The 24,255-nt window shown below is 40.1% G+C and overlaps 1 protein-coding gene across 1 annotated transcript in view; it reads left to right on the top strand.

Moving 5' to 3' along the window:
- The window catches only part of LOC124718913 (angiotensin-converting enzyme-like), a 228,905-nt gene that overhangs the window by 187,832 nt on the left and 16,818 nt on the right, over window positions 1-24,255 (top strand). The window contains exons 7-10 of the mRNA XM_047244568.1: window positions 2,027-2,218; window positions 11,805-11,902; window positions 18,925-19,094; window positions 22,589-22,713. Of these exons, the coding sequence (XP_047100524.1) occupies window positions 2,027-2,218; window positions 11,805-11,902; window positions 18,925-19,094; window positions 22,589-22,713 (585 nt within the window). The remainder of the gene's footprint in view (window positions 1-2,026; window positions 2,219-11,804; window positions 11,903-18,924; window positions 19,095-22,588; window positions 22,714-24,255) is intronic.

Raw genomic sequence — 24,255 nt, 5'->3', positions numbered from 1 at the left:
GAAAATGTGTACCGCCCATCCAAGGACATCATGTTGCCCACTATTTGAAAAACAACAGTTATTAGCAGTTCCCTCCTCATACATCTATGATATTATCATCTTTCTACATAGCAATTTAGAGTTATTTGAGAAAAACTGTTTCAATCATGCGTATAACACGAGAAACAAAGACAATTTTATGCTTCCCACTCATCGCTTAAACCTATATGCGCAGTCTCCTCAGTATATGGCAATGAAAATTCATGACAACCTGAAAGGAAAGAATGTTCTGAGTATGAACCTAGAGACACTGAAAACAAAGCTGTGTGATATACTTGTCAAACACTGCTGCTACACTGTTGAGGAGTTCAAGAAGGATGAACTGAACATTTGAGCAGGATAAATTTACATATAGTCTTGTGTGTAAAATGTAGCTGTTCTTCACAAAAGGGAGGAAAGAAAAAAAAAGTTTATATTAATGTTAAAATTCTTTGTACCAATTAGCCCTAAGTAATGTTATCCATTTTCTTGACGTGTCTCCTGTACACTAATCATATGATTAGAAATTGTATGTTATGAGATGAATAAAACACTATTCACTATTAAGTTGAGAATTTGCATCTGACGGGATGCATAGCTAGAGTAGTCCATGTGGTTGTGGTAACCACTTTGTCCAGGTGATGTACTCGGTAGAGCATCTGCCTAGACAGCAGGAGACTGGGTTAGAATCCCAGTCCAGCACATTTCTTTCTTTCTTTCTTTCTTTCTTTTTTTTTTTTTTCTTTTACAACTTCCCTTTGATTGCAATCAATGTCCGCTTGCAGCCAATGCCTGTAATTCCTTTGGGTCTTAAAATTGTTATGCTTCCAGCATGTTATAATGCACGCAACAGTGTGGGGAGAAAGCCATATGTGATGGTGTTCCAAATGAAAGCTAAGCAAAAAAACAGTATGTTTTTACATATGCCATGGATCTCATGTTTTGAGATGTGGAAAGAAATTGAGGAGGTACCTTTAATTTAAGTACAAAGCAATGAAATGACATTTAGTTACTAAATTACCTGATAATTCTACTTTAATCTAAAACATTACATTTAAGAGTTCCAAAGTGCTCAGAGCCATTTGAACCATTTTTGAACACTCTTCAGTGGAGCATGAGTTACCCAGTAGAAATTTCTTTAATTTAGTCTTAAACTTCACAACATTATCTCCTTGACATTTGATATTCTCTCATATATTGTTGAATGCCTGTTGTAGACATGTCTCAGACTCATTTTTCTACTGATGTTAACCATTTGAGGCCTTTGTAAAGGTTTCTTTTAGTGCATTACATTCACACTTTTCAGATATTTTTGTGAGAAGAAAAATATTGGTAACAACAAACCACACGAATGACTGTAGACTATGTACAATAAATTTTTATGTTTACAGATGAATATCTTGAAACATAAAAATTTATTGCCAAATTAAAAAAAAACAATTACTTGGGTTAAATATAATGTGTGGAAGCTGAACATTCAGTTGTGATAATATTAAGCCTAAATCAATGTAAATATTCTTGTATGATTTAAAAAGTGTATTTTAAATCACAATGATTTGTTCAATATCATATTGTATACATTGTACAACAAATGATCAAAAGGACCAATAAAAATGTAATGTGAAGTAGCTGCCAAACTACGTGGTTTTTTGAAGAAATCTCTGCTGGATTTCTGGAATTAACAACAGATTAAATTCTTATAACACATTTCTGTACTCTGTAAATACTATCACATAACTTAAATTTCTCTCAGAAAATGTCTCCATAGAACAAACATCTTAGACATGAAATGAAAAAACTAAAATGAAAAACACGCAGAAAATATTTGAGTTTGTCACTGTGCCAGCATGCATAACACAGTAAAATTCGTCACCATTACTAATTGCTAATTATGTGTTTATTTAAATATAAAGACACAGGAAAATAACAATAAACATGCTGCAGCTGTTGATCCATACATAAAAAAAATTGTCAAAGTGCCATTATTGGCGACTACTTTGTGTTTCAGATTTCACTGACACTGCAGAGTACTGGATGTTTCCATACGAGTCTCCCACTTTCAGAACAGACGTAGACTATGTGTGGTCGCAGATCCAACCGCTGTATGCCCAGCTGCACGCCTATGTCCGCAGGAAACTACGTGATCTGTATGGCCCAGACAAAATCAATCGGCGGGCTCCTCTTCCCTCTCACATTCTTGGTAAGAGGCAATTTGGTCTCTTTGTTTAGTTTTGAGGGAATCTCTTTGTGTATTGTATTTGGAATTGACTCTTTTTACAATCCAGATGGGTTAGCTTGATGTAAATTCTATGGGTTCAAAATGGCTTCAGCTAAGTGCCACAATGGTTCACTCACCGAGAACATGACCAATTCCACCCCTAGTTACTAAAGTCAAAATACCTGTTGCTACTGCAGTGCTTGGCCCCACAAACCCTTATATATAAATAATTAGCTACTAATAAAAGTTCTTCTAATACTTTTTCAATGAATACTTTTGAACTGAAAAAGAACAGTTCAAACATTATGCTTCTAATGGGGATGCTCGGAGAAACCTGTAAACTTTCTCAAATAATGAAATGTGTAATTGTTGCTTTAACAGATGCTGGTCTAGGTGAAACTAATTTTGGAATCTCTAGAAGTCAAGCAGTATGTCTCTCAAGGTTAACGATATGATCCTCAAACTAATTTTAAGGCATATAATCTTAGCTGTTGGACATTAATCTTTAATGTCTATGTTACAGTGCTTGTTAAGAAGGAACATTTTTTTTTATTGTCAGTAAAATTCTTCTGGGCTGCTGATCCCATTGTCAATATACAAAATTGTCCGACATTTCAGCCACTTGCAATAGTGGCCAAAACATCGGGCAGATTTATATGCTGACAATGCGGTCAACAGCCCAGAAGAATTTTATTGATAGCGACAACCCGTGAAAGTGTAAGCTTACATTTAACTTTTTATATTTGATACATTAGAAATTTAGTTGAAAGTATTCTAATATACATCTGGACAGATTATCAGATTTTATAGCTGAGTGTTGTACTTCTTTCTGCATCAAAGTTAGATTTCCTAGAGATAAGTACAGATTATTTTTCCTGCTAGCATTGTGCTGGTGAATATCTGTATTATTTTCAAACTGTTATGGACTGTGAGGCTGTCATTAACATTCTCAATTGCTTAAATACATATCTGCAACATGTATGTATTTGAACCCACCTACTCCTCTCCAAATTCAGAGAATTTCCTTTGTGCAATAGATAATTTATGCTTAAGTGAACAGTTACCCAAAATATTATCCCACAGTACATCAGTGAATGAAAATAATCAAAATATATTAAGTTACTGATCTTTTTGACCTCATTATTGGCAACTGTTCTTGTGGCAAAAGTAGCTGAACCTAGATAGATGCAAATATTTGAAAATCTAGTTCGAGCATTTTCACTTTTATTGTATTTTTTCTACTCAGTCAATCTACTGCACAGCACTAAATTTACAAATGCATTTCTCAATGATTAACTTATAAGATTATTTGGCTGTTTATCCAGCATTATTTAGTTAATTCTTTATGCTTGTAGAATGTGAATAGTGTTGCATTGAAATTCCTCCCAGTGCTCTAGAATAAAATTATACACATGACCCTTTCCTACATCGCCCCCCCCCCTCCCCTTATTGGGCCGATGTATGGAGCACAGAGAAATGTAACAAGAAATAGCATTCACACTTGATTTCGAGCTCTTGCTCTTTTTCTAGCAAAAGTACACACATTCACACACAAACAACCATGCAGACATCCATACACACTCACATGACCACAGGAAGAAAATAATCTGAAAAAATGCACCATTGCACTTTCGGTTATGAATAAAACACAAAGATGGTGAAACTTCCTGGCATATTAAAACTGTATGCCAGACTGAGGTTCAAACTTGGCACCTTTACCTTTCGCAAGCAAGAACTCTATCAGCTGAGATAACCAGCATGACTCAGAATCCATCTTTTCAGCTTTACTTCCAGCAGTATCTCATCTCCTATCTTCCAAACTTCACAGAAGTTCTCCTATGAGATTTGCGGTAGTAGTATTCCCAGAAGATAAGATATTGCAGAGAGCTATAAGATCCTGCTGCGTATGCCATCAATTCTTGCAAAGTATAAGGTTTTTGGATCTTTTACAGCCTAGTCTGTTCCCTCCCCTCTAACACAGTCAACAATTGTTGACCTAGTTTTCCATTGACTGCTGATTTCCATTACAATTCATTCATCTTAAATTTTCAGCTATTCCAGTAAAGTAGCTGTTATATATAATCTAAAAACAAAGATGATGTGACTTACCAAATGAAAGTGCTGGCAGGTCGACAGACACACAAACGAACACAAACATACACACAAAATTCAAGCTTTCGCAACAAACTGTTGCCTCATCAGGAAAGAGGGAAGGAGAGGGGAAGACGAAAGGAAGTGGGTTTTAAGGGAGAGGGTAAGGAGTCATTCCAATCCCGGGAGCGGAAAGACTTACCTTAGGGGGAAAAAAGGACAGGTATACACTCGCACACACGCACATATCCATCCACACATACAGACACAAGTGTGTGTGTGTGTGTGTGTGTGTATATATATATATATATATATATTTTTTTAAAACAAGACAATACTTTCATTGGTTTTCTTATTTCCACAAGTCCTTTTTTATGATGTCCCACATATCTTCTATTTTACTCTTAGAGTTTTTTTTGTGATCGTTTCATTGTGTATTCTTTTAGCCTGTTCAGTGACCGTTCACAAAAAATTTTGAGACTATTTATTTACTGTAAAATTATTTTTCTTGCAGAGTTTGGACAAGTGCTCTCTCCTTTTGACGAAAAGTTTTAAATTTCCGTGTTACCCAGCTATTGCTGTTGTTTACATTTTGGTTTTAATATTCGTAGAGAGGTGGAGGTATCCAAATCTGATCAGTTTTTCTATATGTATGTTGAATTTTGTACCCAGACTTTCAATTTGTAAGACCATTTCATCAGATCTTAAGTTTTGATTAATGAAGAACATACAAAATTTGAAAATTTTTATTGGCACTGGAACAGAACTGCAACTGTGATGAAGTGTAATTACTTGTCAGTTAACATATATTCAATTAGTAGTTTTGTGGACACTGAAGTTACACAAAACTAGTAATTTAACAAATATATTGATATTTTTGTAAAAACTAATACCAAAATTTAGTTTTGTTGAGCTGGGTTGTTGTGATGTATTTCCTCACTGTAAACACACATTACCTCCTAAGTACAGATATGCTAATATTTCTACAGCTGTAAATATGCTAAAAGTAAGCTTCTGTAGGGTATCTAGGGGCAAAGATCCACATCTCTTACAATTGATTTGATTTTTTTTTTTTTGTTTTTTTTTTTTTGTAAAGAAGATGCCAGGTATTCATATGGGAAGAGCAATAATATGTAGCCTGTACACATACTGTACATTTAGAACATTGATAGAAGTGGAACACTTAGATGTGGAGGACAAAACCATTTTTCTTTAACAACAGTTACTGAGCATGTTTGCCGCATGAGAGAGGGCAAAGATCCATGGTGCAGACATTTGCCCCACAGTACAGAAATTGAATGATAACTCTGTAAATTCATGTTGCAATATATTGTATTAAAGAAATAGCACATGATCACAAACACCACTATTTTTGATATTAATATGAGGGTTGTCAAAGATCACTCAACCATTATAAAATTATTGTAAAAGGTAATCATATTTTGAAAATGTCCAGAACTGCTTTGAATTGGTTTTGATAATTTCTGCAAAATACCTTTTCTACTGAACAAAGATTCTCTATTTGTTGCTGAGAACTGCATTGTCTGAGGAGTCCACTTGTAACATAGACCCGTGTAGCCACCATACATATGATATGTAATTACATTTAGTTTTTCCTCAGAAATTAACCACAATGAAGTGACTAACTTGGAGATTTGTGTGTGTGCTGTCCCTGTCTGTTTCATCTTTGAACAGGTTTCCAGGATGGTCAATGCTCTCAAGTGACATTTTGTAGTCTGGTTCACTAGAGGACTAAAGTTCCACAGCCTTTTTTGAGGTTGCACATTTGATGGGAAAACGCACCTCTGAGGTTTCTTATTATATTTCTCCTCTTCGTGACTGCTCGTTTCTTTTCCCTTGTTGAATATCTTTTGAAGGATTAGCTGAAGAATGTTCAAATCGGTCACTGAAAGGCAAAGAGGAAGACTCAGGAATTTCTGCAGCTGGTGCATCCTGATTACTTTCTGGATCAGAAGCTTCACTGTTTCTTGGTGTCTGCAGTGTTTGACCATTTCCTGTTCTTCCTCTGTCAGCTTTCATCGCTTCCTAATTGTGGATAACCCAGTGTGATACCAATTTTCCTTAACAATATGCCATTTCCTCCACCAGTGGTGCCTATTTAAAAGTGCCTCTGTCAAAGCCTCAGGCTGAGAGACTTCCATTCATAGTTCCTAAAATGGATACGAAAAGTGTTAGAGATTCATGTTAGATATGATTTTGTATTTTACAAAGCATTTTTAAGGTACAAGAATGATGATGGTCTCATTAATAAGAATATTAAACTATAACCTCAGTTAATTCATTCCCCATCCCTCCTTATTCTCCCTCATCATGGGGCCTGGAGATTATGAAAGTAAATGAGACAACAGATGGCGACGAATTGTAAAGCCTCAGTGTTGTATTTCTGCGTAATTAGTTAAACTAAATACTCAAGTAGTTTACCACTGGCATCTCGCATTCATTATTGGACTTGAGGCTCACTCATTTCTAATAACTATAAATTATTTGGGATGTTATGATCAGGTCGATACAGACTTACTGTCTAGCATGAAGAGTGCTGCTCAAGCAATTTCTAATCCGCATGTGCTATTCAATATTTCTAAGAGGTTCATAACAAACAAAAATGAAGATATGACACGGCAGGTATCGTGCAGTCTGTGCCACTGTGACTGTGGATAATGTAGGTGCTACGAAACTTTTCAATTGTAGGATTCACAGAGTATGTGTTGTATATCTCTCACAGAGAATGAAGACATGTAATCTTCTATCGACAGTCTTCAAGTCAACATACCATCAGCTGCCTCAGTTACACAAAAACAAACCAGGAATACCTGAGTATGAGGCAGGAAATTTGCAGCTACAGTATTTGTAAAAAGTGAAATGTAGACATCCCAAGTTGTGAGGGATTGTGAACATACGGCATCTGCCCATAGCATCACTGAAAGTACAAATGTTGCCACTGTAGAAGTTAAGAATAGATATTGAGTCTCCTATTTTCAGGTGATCAATTCTTTTGCTCTAATATCACAGTATGTCCGCCTCCACAGATGAAAAGTCGGTGCATCTAACTGCCGTGTGGATGACCCAGCTCGAATTCCCAGCACTGCTAGGAATTTTAAGGACTAGAATGGGGCACACTCTGTCTAATGATGCCAGTTGAGGAGCTACTCCATAGAGAAGTGATGGCTGCTAGATCTGAAACACTGTCAGTGGCCAGGGAAGAGACGTGCTGATCCCTATGCCCCATTATATCATATCCAAATGGCGCCCATATATGTCATAGGATGACACAGTGGACAATCAGAATGGTGAGGTCTCCTGAGCCTGACCGTGAATTTCAGTTTTAATATCACGTTACAGACGTTTGGAATGGCTAGAATACGTACTGGGTGGTTATAATTAATGTGAACCTACTCAAGGGGGGGTCCAGTGTGGGCTGTAATTATCATAGGGCAGCAAAACTCGGTAGATGAGCTATGCACTAATGCAGCACCGATTTATGCTGGGGAAGGGAGTTACAGGTTTGGCCATCAGGTGTTAATTTGGCACTGTGGATTCAAGAAAGACACATAGAAACATTTCCACATGTAATGGATTAGGAAGGGACATGGGCAGAAAAGGTCAAACAAGTGAGAAAACATAATGTTGATTTTATTATTAACCACCTCTCGCACAGTTTGTAAGGTACGAGCACCGGAGACGTCAATGACATGCTGCAGCTGTAAAACAATGTGACTGACATTTGCTGGCAGCAGTTCTGGTGCAATCTGAGCAATGTCTTCCTGTACCCTGGCCTTCAGATCAGGTAGAGACTGACTATGTCGCTGGTAAACATGTTTTTTTAGATGTTCCCAGAGCCAGAAGTATCATGGTTTCAGATCAAGTGATCTTGCAAAACATGCATCTGGTTCAAAATGGTTCAAATGGCTCTGAGCACTATGGGACTTAACTTCTGAGGTCATTAGTCCCCTAGAACTTAGAACTACTTAAACCTAACTAACCTAAGGACAGCACACACATCCATACCCGAGGCAGGATTCGAACCTGCAACCGCAGCGGTCGCGCGGTTCCAGACTGTAGCGCCTAGAACCGCTCAGCCACCCTGGCCGGCCATGCATCTGGAAAACCTCTTTTAGATAACACGTTTGTGGAAGGCAGCATTTAGCAGATCTTTCACTAGGTGAGCAACATGAGATGTTGCCTCATACTGCATGACAATGGTGGTTTCCAGACAGCTGCACTCTTCCCTAGCAGGAGTCACGTACTGTACAAGGAGTCTCAATAATGTGCAGTCATCACGGTACATCTAATGGGCGCTCTGGGTGTATTTGCTTCAAAGAAGAACGGACGGAGAATAAAGGTGCTTCTGAATCCACAGCAGAGAGTCACATATAACAAGTGGCTCTTCATGCACAAGATGTGGTTTAACAGCACCCCATATTTGGCAGTCCTGTGTATTCACTGCACCCTGTTGTGTAAAATATGCCTTGTCACTCCGTGGAACATTGCCTGGCCACATGTCATTACTATATTCAAATTCATCATAAATAAACATGTAAAAATATATACCAGCAGCAACTATCTATGCAGAGGCTAACTATTTCTTGTGTTTGCAGAGAATTTTGTTTTTTGGTACACCAGTTAATTAAAGAATTTTTGTTTATAATCAACTGGTAGTTTTATTTATCCTTATGCTAAACATTCATTTATTACAGGATTTCGTGGGATGCAGAGGAGTGTTTGATATGAGTCACTGGCTTTTTCTTTTTTTTTTCTTTTTTTTTTTTTTTTTTTTCAAATGGGCTAAGGTACAGATCAGTCTGTCACCATATCCAGATTTTTAGTATTGCTTTTGTTGGCTTCACCAACTAACAACAAAACTGTGAATATATGTACCAAAAGGTGACGTGACAGCAGTCATTAACCTTACATCATTGACCAAAGCCAATGAATCGCATTGCCAATGAATCGCATTGAACGTTCTTCTAGACCTAATTTCACACAAAAACAGTTGCTATATTGTGGGCACAGGCAATGTGTTGACTTTTATCGTTACAGTTGTTAAAAGATTTTTTTATAAACAACTGATAATAGCTTCTTCTATAAACTGGTACAAATGTGATGATTTTTGTAGGAATTGTCTTTATCTTGTGATTACAATATTTTACTTTTTTGAGAGAATTCTAGCTTCACCATTTTAGCGTGATGTAGCCAGACAGTTTCTCAGTTCCCCCTATATCCCATCATTGGAAATTGCTGGCAACATCCACTGAGTTCGCTCTTGACATCTATATTTACTGTTCAAAAGCAGATGACACAGCAGCCGTCATTGTGAAAATTGTCACGTTACATGACCTGCTGCCTGTTATCTTACAGAGAGCCAATGGTGTAGAGGCAGCTATGCTAACCACTAGATCAAGATTACAAATATGTTACCTGCATACTGCAGAGTAAAGATACATTGACTACTGGCCATTAAAATTGCTACACCATGAAGATGACGTGCTACAGACACAAAATTTGACCTACAGGAAGAAGATGCTGTGATGTACAAATGATTAGCTTTTCAGAGCATTCACACAAGGTTGGCGCCGGTGGCGACACCTAAAATGTGCTGACATGAGGAAAGTTTCCAACCGATTTCTCATACACAAACGGCAGTTGACTGGCGCTGCCTGGTGAAATGTTGTTGTGATGGCTCACGTAAGGAGAAGAAATGTGTACCATCACGTTTCTGACTTTGATAAAGGTCAGATTGTAGCTTATCACGATTGCGGTTTATCGTATCGCGACATTGCTGCTCGCGTTGGTCGAGATCCAATGACTTTTAGCAGAATATGGAATCGGTGAGTTCAGGAGGGTAATACGGAACACTGTGCTGGATCCCAACGGTGACGTATCATTAGCAGTTGAGATGACAGGCATCTTTCCCGCATGGCTGTAATGGATCGTGCAGCCACATCTTGATCTCTGAGTCAACACATGGGGATGTTTGCAAGACAACAACCATCTGTACGAACAGTTCGACGACATTTGCAGCAGCATGGACTATCAGCTCGGAGGCCACGGCTGCAGTCATCCTTGACACTGCATCACAGACAGGAGCGCCTGCGATGGTGTACTTGGCGACGAACCTGGGTGCACAAATGGCAAAACGTCATTTTTTCGGATGAATCCAGGTTCTGTTTACAGCATCATGATGGTCGCATCCGTGTTCGGCGACATCGCGGTGAACGCACATTGGAAGCGTGTATTCGTCATCGCCATACTGGCGTATCACCCGGCGTGATGGTACGTGGTACCATTGGTTACATGTCTCGGTCACCTCTTATTCGCATTGACGGCACTTTGAACAGTGGACATTACATTTCAGATGTGTTGCGACCCATGGCCCTACCCTTCATTCGATCCCTGCGAAACCCTACATTTCAGCAGGATAATGCACGACCACATGTTGCAGGTCCTGTACGGACCTCTCTGGATACAGAAAATGTTCATCTGCTGCCCTGGCCAACGCATTCTCCAGGATCTTTCACCAATTGAAAATGTCTGGTCAATGGTGGCCGAGCAACTGGCTCATCACAATACGCCAGTCACTACTCTTGATGAACTGTGGTTTCCTGTTGAAGCTCCATGGGCACCTGTACCTGTACACGCCAGCCAAGCTCTGTTCGAATCAATGATGTCTGGACTTCTTCCCAAAATATTGGGATTGAGGTCTTAATGTGCTGTACCGTGGTTTGGTCACCCATTATTTGTAAGTGGTCACCCAGCCACAGTTAATTATTTTCACCTGTTATTTACTGGTATTTTATTTTTAGTTTTATCTACCTGTTTTAATGTGCCGTGTCCAATCTTGCAATTTGAACATTTCCAATTCCCACAAAGATCGGCTCTGAACTGATCTTTGTTTAACAGATCTTGGCTGCACTTGTCAACATTTCTTTTGGGAACAGATGCTGATAACGTCGTTGTTGTGCGCCCTAAAACACTAATCATCATCATCATCACATTCGACTCAATGCCCAGGCGTATCAAGGCCGTTATTACGGCCAGAGGTGGTTTTTCTGGGTACTGATTTCTCAGGATCTATGCACCCAAATTGCGTGAAAATGTAATCACATGTCAGTTCTAGTACAATGTACTTGTCCGATGAATACCCATTCAATATCTGCATTTCTTCTTGGTGTAGCAATTTTAATTAGATTAGATTAGATTAGTTTTTCTTTCCATAGATCCGTGCTGAGGAGTCCTCTTGGATGTGGAACATGTCAGTTTCTTTCTTTTGTTTAGGCTGAAATAACCATACTAATAGTACCAGTATTTACAATACATCTTTTTTTTTTTTAAGCTGAAATAACATGGCTGGTAGTGTATATTAGCTGCAAAAAAAGAAAGGAGGAAGAGGTAAATCTGGGATGATGCTCATGAAAATAAATTTAAAAATTAGAACCAAAAAGAAAATTATTTGTTGCAGGGAACATGTGGGCGCAGTCATGGTCTAACATTTTAGATGTCACCATTCCATATCCTGGGAAAAATTTCCTCAATGTGGGTCCAGAACTGCTTGCACAGGTAAGTTAAGTAAACACAGTCATCTCACAGAAATACTTACATGTAACAATTTGTACAGTTATCCTCAGTCCCAGAGACAGAACCAGTGAAGTCTTTCCAGCCAGGAAAACCCAAGGAGCAGTGAGAGAAATCCAAAAAGCAGTCCCCTAATACCAAGGAAATTGTGGTCGCACCCACACAACTGCTACCTACAAGCTCTGAGTCTGAGGATGGGGTGGAGATTCTGGCGTCCGCTGAGGATCTAGATCTCACCAGACTCTCAAACACAATGGATATAGACTGCTCAGGCAAAAAGTCGGTGGCAGCAGGTGACTCTGAAGTGTAAATTGCCTCATTGAATGTTCCATGCCTTCCCAGTCTCACGATGATGTCACTCTCCAGTGGAATTGCGGTGGTTTTTTCCACCGCCTGGCTGAGCTACGGCAACTGTTAAGCTTTACACCTGCTTTCTGCACTGCCCTTCAGGAAACCTGGTTCCCGGCAATGGGGACCCCTGCCCTCCGCGGCAGGAACTGTAGTGACTATAATTGAGTGTCCGTTGGAGTTTGCATTCATGTCCTAAACTCAGTCTGTAGTGATACTGTGCCCCTTCAAACCCCTCTTGAAGAAGCTATGGCTGTCAGAATAAGGATGACGCAGGAAATAACTGTCTGCAATGTTTATCTTCCTCCAGATGGTGCCATACCCCAAAATGTATTAGCTGCACTGAATGATCAATTCCCTAAACCTTTCCTACTTTTTGGAGATTTTAACGCCCATAACCCCTGGTGGAGTGGCAATATGCTTACTGGCCAAGGCAGAGATGTAGAAATGTTACTGTCTCAGTTCGACCTCTGCCTCTTAAATACTGGGTCCACCACACACTTCATTTAGGCTCATGGTAGTTACTCAGCCCTTGATTTATCAATTTGCAGCCAAGGACTTCTCCCATCTATCCACTGGAGAGCACATGATGACCTGTGTGGTAATGACCACTTCCCCATCTGCTGTTACTGACCCGGCGTCAGGCCCACGGACCCCTGCCCAGATGGGCTTTAAACAAGGCAGACTGGGAAACTTTCACCTCCGCTGTCACCGTTGAATCTCCCCCACACGGTAACATCAAAATGATGGTTGAGCAGGAGACTACAGCAATTGTTTCTGCAGCAGAAAACGCGATCCCTCGCTCTTTAAGGTGCCCCCGGCGTAAGGCAGTTCCTTGGTGGTCACCAGAAGTCGCTGAAGCAATTAAGGAGCATCGGCGAGATCTACAGCAGCATAAGCGGCACCCTTCCCTGGAGCACCTCATAGCCTTTAAATGGCTCCGTGCCTGCATTCGCCAAATTATCAAATGACAGAAGCACAAGTGTTGGGAGGAATATCTCGACCATTGGGTGCTGTATGTCACCTTCCCAGGTCTGGGCAAAGATCAAATGTCTTTGGCGGGTACCAGACCCCAACAGGTGTCCCTGGCATTACCATCAATGCCGTGTTATCTACCGATGCAAACGTGATTGCCGAGCACTTTGCTGAGCGCTTTGCTCAAGCCTCTGCATTGGAGAATTACCCCCAGCCTTTCGCACTCTCAAATGGTGGCTGGAAGTGAAAGTCCTCTCATTCACTACAAGCCACAGTGAATCCTGTAACGCCCCATTTACAGAGTGGGAGCTCCTCAGTGCCCTCGCACATTGCCCCGACACAGCTCTTGGACCTGATTAGATCCATAGCCAGATGGTTAAACATCTCTCATCTGACTAAAAGCGTCTGTTGCTCCACTCAACTCCATGTTTCCTTAGGATTTCCATCAGTTTGACCCATCTAACACAGTCAAAAGCCTTCTCAAGATCAATGAACACAACACACACCTTCCTTTTCTTCCCCATGTACCTCTCCCCTATCACTCTCAGTAGCCCAATGGCATCTGTAGTTCCCACTCCTCGCCTGAAACCAAATTGTTAGTCTCCTATTACGCAATTCAGCTTACCATATAGTCTTCTGTTGAGCATCCTGAGCAAGACTTTGGCTGCATGTGATATCAGGCTCTCTGTTCTACATTCCTCAGACTTTTTGCTGTTCTTTTTCTTTTCTGTAGGTATTAAGATACATTCTGTAAAGTCCTTTGGCCATTTTCCTGTCATGTATATTTGATTACATAGTTCAGTCAACTCCCTTTTCCCTTCTTCTCCAATGACTTCAACAGTTCCGCGGGAATCTCATCAATTCCCATTGAGGCAGTGAAAGGGATTATAAACGTCTAAAAATGAGATTGACAGGCGGTACAAAATGGCTAAGCAGGAATGGCTAGAGGACAAATATACGGATATGGAAGCATGCATAACCAGGAAAGATAGATACCACCTACAAAAATGTGGTGAGACACTGGGAGGAAAGAAAATGATCTGTATGAATATCAGGAGTTCAGACAGAAAACAAGTATGAAGCAAAGAAGGGAAAGCTGGAAGGTGGAAGGAGTAAGTAGAGGGGCTCTCCACAGGAAATTAACTGTTGAAGGCAATGTTATAGAATTGGAAGAGGACATAAATGAAGGTGAGATATAGTACTGTGATCAGAAGTTAAAGAGTAGTGAGAGGCCGAAGTCGAAACAAGGTCCTGGAAGAAGATGACATTCCATAGAAACTACTGATAGTCTTGGGAGACCAATTGTGACAAAACTCTACCATTTGGTGTGCAAAATGTATGAGACAGCTGAAATACCCTCTGACTTCAAGCAGAATATAATAATTCCAATTCCAAAGAAAGCATTTTGGAGATATACAAGACCACGTGAGGTAATACTGACCCTACAACTTATCTTGCAAGATAGCTTAAGGAAAGACAAAGCTGCATTAATAGCATTTGTAGCCTTAGAAAAAGCTTTTGACAATGTTGACTGAAATACCCTCTTTGAAATTCTGAAGGTAGCAAGGGTACGATATAGGGACCAAAGGATTATGTACAACTTGTACTGTAGCCAAACGGCAGTTATTGAGGGTAATGAGAGGGAAGCAGTGGCTGAGAAGGGAGTGAAATAGGATTGTAGCTTGTCACCAATGTTAATCAATCTGTAAGTTTAGCTAGCAGTGAAGGAAATCAAAGAAAAATCTGGAGTAGGAATTAAAGTTCAGGCAGAAGAAATAAAAACTTTGAGGTGTGCTGATGAGCTGAAATTCTGTCAGAGACAGTAAAAGGATTTGAAAGAGTAGTTGAACAGAAGAGACAGTGTCTTGAAATATGGATATAAGATGAGCATCAACAAAAGCAAAACTAGGATAATGGAATGTAGTTGAATTAAATCAGGTAATGCTGATGGAAATATGTTAGGAAATGTAGTAGATGAGTTTGTTATTTGGGAAGCAAAATACCTGTTGATGACTGAAGTAGAGGATATAAAATGTAAATTGGAAATGGGACAGAATACATTTCTGAAAAAGAGAAACTTGTTAACATTGAATATAGATTTAAATGTTAGGAAGTCATTTCTGAAAGTGCTTGTATGGAGTATAACTATGTAGGCAAGCAAAATATGGATGATAAGAAGTTCAGATAAGATGAGAACAGAAGCTTTTGAAATGTGGTGTTACAGAAGAAAGATGGTTAGATGGGCAGATCATGTAACTAATGAGGGAAAAGGTACTGTGGCACAACATGATTAGAGAATGGGATTGGCTGACAGGATGCATTCTGAGGCATTGAAGAATCACCAATTTATTATTAGAATGTGTGTGTGTGGGGGGGGGGGGGGGGGGAGAGGCATGGGGGGATGGGGGGGGGGGGTGAAAATCTTAGAGGAAGACCAAGAGATGAATACAGCAAGCAGATGGAGAGTAATGTAGGTTTCAGTAGTTATTCGGGGATGAGGAACCTCGCACAGGATAGAGTAGCATGGAGAGCGGCAATTTCTGATCTGAAGCCCACAACAACAACAACAACAACAACAACAACAACAATCCCCAGTTTAGCTGCATTCACAGCCTTTGTATTTGTGTGATTTATTGTGTAACATTAAATTGTGGAGGATTCTTTTTAGTACCCTTGTGGCCAGGTGGGATCCTTGTCAGATTCTGTACAGCATTTGCAGCCGGATCAGTTCCCATTTTAGCCATAATACACTGTAGATCACTGAACCAAAAAACTATGCCCAGTGATTGGACAAGAAGCACAGAACACACAGTCATGAGACAGCTAATGAAAGTGATCCACAAAACTACCGTCCCAACTCTGTGGTGTCCATCTGTCGTAGAATCTTAGAACATATTCTGTGCTCAACAATAATGAGGCATCTCATATGGAATGACCTTCTCCATGCCAACAAGCACAGATTTTGAAAACATTAGTCATGAGAAACCCAAACTGCACTTTTCTCGTGTGACATCCTGAAAGCCATGGGGCAGCGAAGTCAGGCAGATGCAGTATTTTATAAAAAAAATGGACACAGAAACACACCAATGTTTATGGACAAATGTACAATCATTTGTGGTATCAACAAAATTCATGGCTCAATTAAGGATATTTTGGTACAGAATTTTCACATATGCTGCAACAATTATCGATAGTATTGACTGAAGATAGTAAGACAAAAAAAAAAAAAAACCCTCACATCATGAAGGAATTATCTGAATGAGGTGGAAATCAATAGATGAGACGTGCATGTACAGACAAAGAAATGATTACAATTTCAGAAAAATTGGATGATTTATTCAAGAGAGCGAGCTTCACACACTGAGCAAGTGACTGGCACATTAGTCCACCTCTGATCTTTATGTAAACAGTTATTCGGCTTGGCATTGATTGTTGGCTGTCCTCCTGAGGAATATTGTGCCAAATTATGTCCCCAATTGGTATGGTTGGGGAGAGCCTTGCCCACAATGCTCCAAACGTTCTTTAATGGGGAGAGACCTGGCAACCTTGCTGGCCAAAGTAGGCTTTGGCAAGCATGAAGACTAAGTAGTAGACACTCACTGTGTGCAAGCAAAAATTATCTTGATGTACTGTAAACAAAGGATGGCTTGCCATGAAGGGCAACAATAAGCAGCATAGAATGTCTTTGACATACTGCTGTGCTGTAAGAGTCCCAAGAATGACCATCAGTGGGGTCCTGCTATGAAATGAAATGGTATGGCACCCCAGGCCATTACTCCTGGTTGTTGGGCTGTATAGCAGGCAATTCTCAGGGTGGTATCCCATCCCTGTCTGGGGCATCTCCAGACATGTCTTTGCTGGACATCAGCACTCAATTCAAAGCAGGATTCGTCCCTAAAGACAATTCTACTTCAATCAATGAGATTTCAGGTGACACAGGTCTGGAGACACCCCAGACAGTGGGAGGATACCATCCTGAGTGTTACCTGCCTTACGGTACGACAACTAGCGGTGATGGTCTGGGGTGCCATTGCTTTTCATAGCAGGACCACTTCAGTTATCATATTTGGCACCCTTACAGAACATCAGTACATCAACAATATTCTATGCCTGTTTTGTTGCACTTCATGCCAAGTCATCCTGGGCTTACATTTCAGCAACATAATGCAGAGAGTATCAACTGCTTGTCTTCATACTTGCCAAACACTACCTCGGCTACCAGATTTCTCCACAATTGACAATATTTGGAGTATTATGGACATCACCCTCGAAATAGATCAGCTTGATGATCTAAAGGGTCAGTTGGACACAATTTGGTACGAAATCTCTCACGACAACATCCGACAACTCTGTCAGTCAGCGCCAGTCTGAATAACTGCTTGCATAGGGGCCAGAGGTGGACCAGCATGTTACTGACTTGCCCAATCTGTGAACCTCTCTCTCTTTAATAAATCATCCAATTTTTCTGAAATTGTTATAATCTGTTTCTTTGTACATGTACATCTATTAATTTCCCTTCCATTTGGATAACTTCTTTATGGTATGTCATTTTTTGTCTTTGAGTTCATTTAGTCAGATGTTAATAAGATTTCAAAGTGGTGCAAAGATTGACAACTTGATTTAAATGTTCAGAAATGTAAGGTTTTTGGACTTTGTAGAACAAAACTGCAGAGTGTCCTGTGACTACAGTATCGGTGATCTACGATTAGAATCGGTCAACTCGTGCAAATATATGTCTGCAACAGTTAGTATGGATATGAAATGGAGTGATCACATGGACCTATCACAAAGAAGGTGGGTGACAGCATTCTGTCATTTACAGGATACTGTGAAAATGCTGTCAGGATGCGATGGGGTTGTGTGGATTAGCAGCCAAGTGGTTAAGTACCATATTACAGATGTAAAGGCCTAGGTTTGACCCCTGGTCAGTCCTATGATTTTTACTTTTCATTTATTTCATCTGTGGAAATGTTTGTCAATGTGAAAAGTGCTGATTTGCACCATGGTTCGGAAAGCGTGTTACACTGTTAGTCTCCTTATAAATGTGTGGGAGAGTCAGTTCAAAGGTCTAAGAATGGCAATAGCATGTCACTTCTAACAGGACCATGACTAGGAAATGACAGAGTTTTTCAAACCAATCTTTGGGTTGATGACAGCATTACCCTTTCTTATAGAGACTACGTACATATTGTTTATGCATCCAATCTTAGACTACTGTTCAACTGTGTGGAAACCATGTCAAATAGAACTAACTGGGGATACTGAATTTAAAGGAAGAAGTGCAACAATCATGGGTAATCGGTTTGTTTGTCTCGGAAGAGACTAATGGAAATGTTGAAAAACCGGAATTGGGAGACTTTTGAAGACGAGCACAAATTATCCTTGCAAAAGCTGACTTAGAATATTTCAAGAATCAGTTTCAAGTGAAGAATCTGGAGATATACTTCAGACCTCTATTTATTGCTCCCATAGGGGCTGTGAAGAACAGATGAGACTAATCACAGTGTGCACAGAGTCATTTATGCAGTTATTCTTCGCATACTCCATATGTAATTGTAATGTTTTATACTCTTCGAAATGCTCTCTGGCATACACTTCTGGTTTGCAGGGTACGTATGTAGATGTAGATATAGTTAAACCAGTTAGAAATAGAAAACTGAATTGCCGATGTATACTGTTTTCAGGGATATACGCCCCTCACCATGTTCCGCCTCGCCGACGACTTCTACCGCAGTCTGAACCTGTCGGCCGTGCCGCCAGAGTTCTGGGAGAGGTCCCTACTGGAGCAGCCTCTGGACAGGCCGGTCATCTGCCAGCCCTCTGCCTGGGACTTCTGCAACAGGAGGGACTACAGGTGATGGCAAATCACCTGCCACATTCACTATAATCATCTTCTGCTTGTTACTGGTTACAGAAAACTTTGCATCTTGATTTGTTTTGTCTTCATCTGTTATATGTTTGGTGGTTCACTAATTAACCCATAAAGTACTTGTAACTGTCAGTCAGTATTTCTGTTTAATTTTTATTTTCTTTTTGCTTTTACATATGCTAATTGACTGAAAATACTTTCTAGTATGTAGCACAGTTACCCCAAGTACACAATAGGAGACCGCTGCTGATCATATCTGATTAACTGAACATCTGCACTTAGTGAGCTGTCTTATTAAGCTTCTATGAGGAACACCTGATACCAATTTTGTTAATGCCAACGGACCAGCTTGTACCAGTAAACAATTCTTCAACTGAATCACAACACCCTGCACATTTGTACACATCACAAATAAGGTGGGACACAGCTTGACATGTGTCATGTGATGAGGTGACAAGTCATGAGATCGATATGCACATACATATAGCATTTGCAGTTCAACACAGTAGAGATATTTCCGAGTGTAAAGCAGGCAAAACTAAAATTTTTGGTCACCTTATCCATGTAATAGTGTCAGCTCATTCCATTATCCATCTGAATGACTAAAAACTTCACACATGATATTTCACTTAACATGAGATATAGCATTAGTATTAGCATTAGTATTAGTATTAGCATTAGTATTGCCTACACAAGGTATAAAAGGGCAGAGCATTGGGGGGGGGGGGGGGGGGGGCAGGCAGTCATTTGTACTCAGGTGATTCATAAGAAAAGGTTGCTGACCTGATTGTGGCTGCATGATGGAAATTAACAGAATTTGAACACAAAATGATAGTTGGAGCTAAATGCATTCCATTTCGGAAATCGTTAGGAAATTCAGTATTCAGAGATCCAAAACGTCAAGAGTGTGCTGAGAATACGAAATTTCAGACATTAACTTCCATCTTGGGCAACACAGTGTCTAACAGCTTTCACTTAATAACTGAGGGCAGTGGCATTTGTCTAGAGTTGTCAGTGCTAACAGACAAGCAACACTGTGTGAAATGACCACAAACCACAGGAATCAATGTGGAATGTATCACAAACGTATCTGTTAGGACAGTGTGGCAAAACAGAGCATTAATGGGCTATGGCAGCAGACGACTGACACGAATGCCTTTGCTAACAGCAGAAACATTGCCTGCAGCACCTCACTTGTGCCATGACGATATTGATTGGACTCTCGACAACTGGAAGACTAAGGTCTGGTCAGATGGGTCCAGATTATAGTTGGTACGAGCCAATAGTAGGGTTAGAGTGTGGCACAGAGGGTTAGAGTGTGGCACAGAAACCACAAAATCACGGACGCAGGTTCTCATCGAGGCACTGTGCGAGCTGGTGGTGGCTCCATAATGGTGTGGGCTGTGTTCATATGGAATTGACTGTGTCCTCTGGATGTGCAGCTACTTGGAGACCATTTGCAGCCATTCGTGGACATCATGTTCCCAAACAAAACAGTGGAATTTTTATGGATGACAATGCACAATTTTAGGGCCACAGCTGTTCGCAATTAGTTTGAAGATCATTCTGGACAATTAGAGTGAATGATTCGGCCATCCAGATCACCCGATATGAATTCCATCGAACATTTATGGGACATAACGGAGAGGCCAATTTGTGCACAAAATTCTGCACCATCAACACTCACAATTATGGACAACTACAAAGTCAGCATGACTCAATGTTTCTGCAAGGGACTTCCAATGACGTGTTGGGTCATGCCACATCTGTGCACTATTTTGGGTAAAAGGAGGTCTGACACAGTATTATGAGGTATCCCATGATGCCTGTCACCTCACTAATAGATATGCATGTTGAAGAAAGAACACTTACACATTGTGGAGTTCTGCCTCGACTACAGTGAATAGTTTTTAGCCCAAGATTCTTCTCCTGTGGGTATTCCTTCCATAGGATTCCAGAACACACAAAAATAACCAAAGCATCCCTGCACATGGTCAGCTGTCACGTTCTGTGCACCTTGTCAGTGCTACTGGTGTTTACCCTCACCTCACCTCACCTCACCACAGCTGCAAATGGACATCTGTCTGATCCTCCCATTACCAAACACTACTCCCTGTCCTGCATACACATTTACACATCTGTACCAACAACCAGTCATCAATGGCTACTCTCGCTTGTGTTGTACAGGTGAGCATCGGGACTGCATGTGTGTGGCAGTTATTTGATGTATGTGTAATGGTGTGCCACCCATAATGCATATGCCTGTGGCCCATCCTCCTGTTTCGTAAAACATTCATCGTGGTTTGTAGGTAGAATGCTACACGCAGTTAAGTAGTAGTTAAGACCTTTGTCCAACATGGAATGCACATCATCTGTACACCAAAGATTTCACTGGGTGAATAAATAAACAACATACAATAGTCTGGTCACATGTTTCCCAGTGCCTCTACATCAGTGATGGGTGTGGAGGTTCCATACCGTTTCATTTTGCACCATTTCAACAAAAACTGAGTAAATGAACTTTGGAATTGTAACTGATTCAGTACAAAAAGAAGTGTGAAATACCCCAATGTTACATTAGCTGAATATCACTGGCAAACTCGCATCATCAAAACTCTTCAAAATCGTGATATTTGCTGATCACACAAATATACTAATAAATGCCCAAGCACATCCATATGAATCATAGCCAAGACAATAATGGAACAGTCTTAGAACTGTTTCACTGCAAACAGCTTGATCCTTTATCTTACAAAGACTCATTGTATGCAATTTCAAACAAATCAGAAAGACCTACAGATAAAATCAAAAAGACCTACTGGTACCAGAAGTAGGTATTGATAGGAGCATGTTAAGTGAAATATCATGTGTGAAGTTTTTAGTCATTCAGATAGATAATGGAATGAGCTGACACTATTACATGGATAAGGTGACCAAAAATTTTAGTTTTGCCTGCTTTACACTCGGAAATATCTCTACTGTGTTGAACTGCAAATGAGACTGCTAGCATACTTTCATTCAATCGCTTATGTAAAATGTCAATTTCCATTCTTTTCAACACATCTACAGCCTCTGATACTTCATATATTTTCATTTGATGATTAGCAAAAATTTTGTCCTGCACTTTTTGACCAATTTCTTCAGCAGTCTCATATGCTGCCAGTCTTGGATAATCATTATCAGAACGAGATGTTGGACCACATTTTAGCTTGTTTAACAAATAATGAATTGCTGTCACTGATGGCAAAGCATTCAGTCTCAATTTTATTTCTTCACATCTATTCCCATCTGAAAATGCAAATCTTTCTAACAATACTGCACTTTTTCTGCAAAAACCACATATAACAATTTACTGCAATGGCTGCCAAATCCAAAATGACCAACAAGTAAGTCCTCTTGCTTCATACATGGGTATTCAATGAACTACCCTCATATTAAAAATTAAGAGGGTCGTTCTAATGGTGGTGGTGTATTTACAGGATCAAGATGTGCACCCAGGTGACCATGACAGACCTGGTAACTGCACACCATGAGATGGGGCACATCCAGTACTTCCTGCAGTACCGCAACCAGCCCAAGGTGTTCCGCGATGCTGCCAACCCAGGTACCGATGCAGACACGCAAAAAAAGGCCACACAGATGCAAACTGTGTGTTGTTGTTGTTGTAGCTTACACTCGTCTAAGCTGTGTAATCCTCCCCTTAACTGCTGCACCCTGCATTCCTTGAACTTGCTTATTGCATTTGAGTCTGGGCCTTCCTCTACAATTTTACGCCCCCCCCTTCCCCCCCCCCCCCCCCCCCCCCACACACACACACATACACACACACATACACACTCACTTTACTCCATTACCAAATTAAATATCCCTTGTTACCTCACAGTAAGGCATACTAACATATCCCTTCATTTTTTTAGAGAGGTTGTACCTCCAAACCTCTTCATTGCTCATCTGATATACCCATTTAATCTGCAATAGTCTGCTTTAGTATCACATTTAAAAAGCTTCTGTCCTCTTGTTGGTAGTTCTATAAACTGTCCATGTTTCCCTCCCTTGTAAGGCAACACTCCAGACAAATACTTTCATAGGAAACTTCCTCTCTCTTCCTCAGAAAAACTTTTGCTGTTTTTTCACTCTATATTTTATACCTTTACTTCTAGTATCATCAGTTATTTTGCTACAAAAATAGCAAATCTTGTCTACTACTATGTGTCTCGTTTCCTAATCTGAGACCCTCAGCATGACTTTATTTATTTTGACTACACTCCATTACTTGTTCATTTACATTTTGTTGATGTTTATCATATAAACTTTTTTCAAGATGCTATCCATTCCCCTTGACTGATCGTGCTATTCCTTTGCCACCTCTGACAGAATTGTATCATCGGCAGACCACAAAGTTTTTATTTATTCACTATATGCTTTAATTCTCTCTCCAAATTTTGCTTTGTTTTTCTTTACTGCCTTTTCTATATACAGAACGAATAACATAAGAGATAGGATACAAACCTTAAGCTTATCAATTATGGGCACTGTGGAGTACATGACTGTTTATTAATACAAATAACTGTGACCAGCCACTTATCTTCTTTTTCTTTGCCTTTGTCTGACATTTATGCAGGGTCAGCATGATTACTGTGGACGTGGCAAGGTTAATTTAAGGGGTGGATGGATGCCCTTCCTGTCACCAACCCATTTACCCCCCTCCCCTGACAGGAGGGAGTACGTGTACTCCGAATGTCTGCATGGTACAGTGTTAGCCTATGAAAGTGTGTGAATGGTTTTCAAATGTCTGCAAATCGTGTAACTGAGATGGGACTTGGGTACCAGCCTGGTATTCACTAGTCAGATATGGGGAACTATATAAAACCCACATCCAGGTCGGCCAGCACACTGACCCTTGTTTATAATCTGCCAGATGGATTCAATACACTCCCCAATCCCACAAGCGACACTTTAACATGCGTGGCTATGTGGGTGGGTGACAAGCCACTTACAAGTTATTTTAAGTCCATAAACTAGTTTTTGAGACTTTACAGTCTCATCAGAAACCAGTTTATAGAAGTAAACTGATCTCAGTTATATGTACTTATATTCAAAGGATACAACCCTTTTTTGCCCTCTTGCATACGATTATTAGAATTTT

Source organism: Schistocerca piceifrons, chromosome 10, assembly GCF_021461385.2.
Source record: "Schistocerca piceifrons isolate TAMUIC-IGC-003096 chromosome 10, iqSchPice1.1, whole genome shotgun sequence".
Lineage (NCBI taxonomy): Eukaryota > Metazoa > Arthropoda > Insecta > Orthoptera > Acrididae > Schistocerca > Schistocerca piceifrons.
This window is presented reverse-complemented; position numbering and strand designations above follow the sequence as displayed.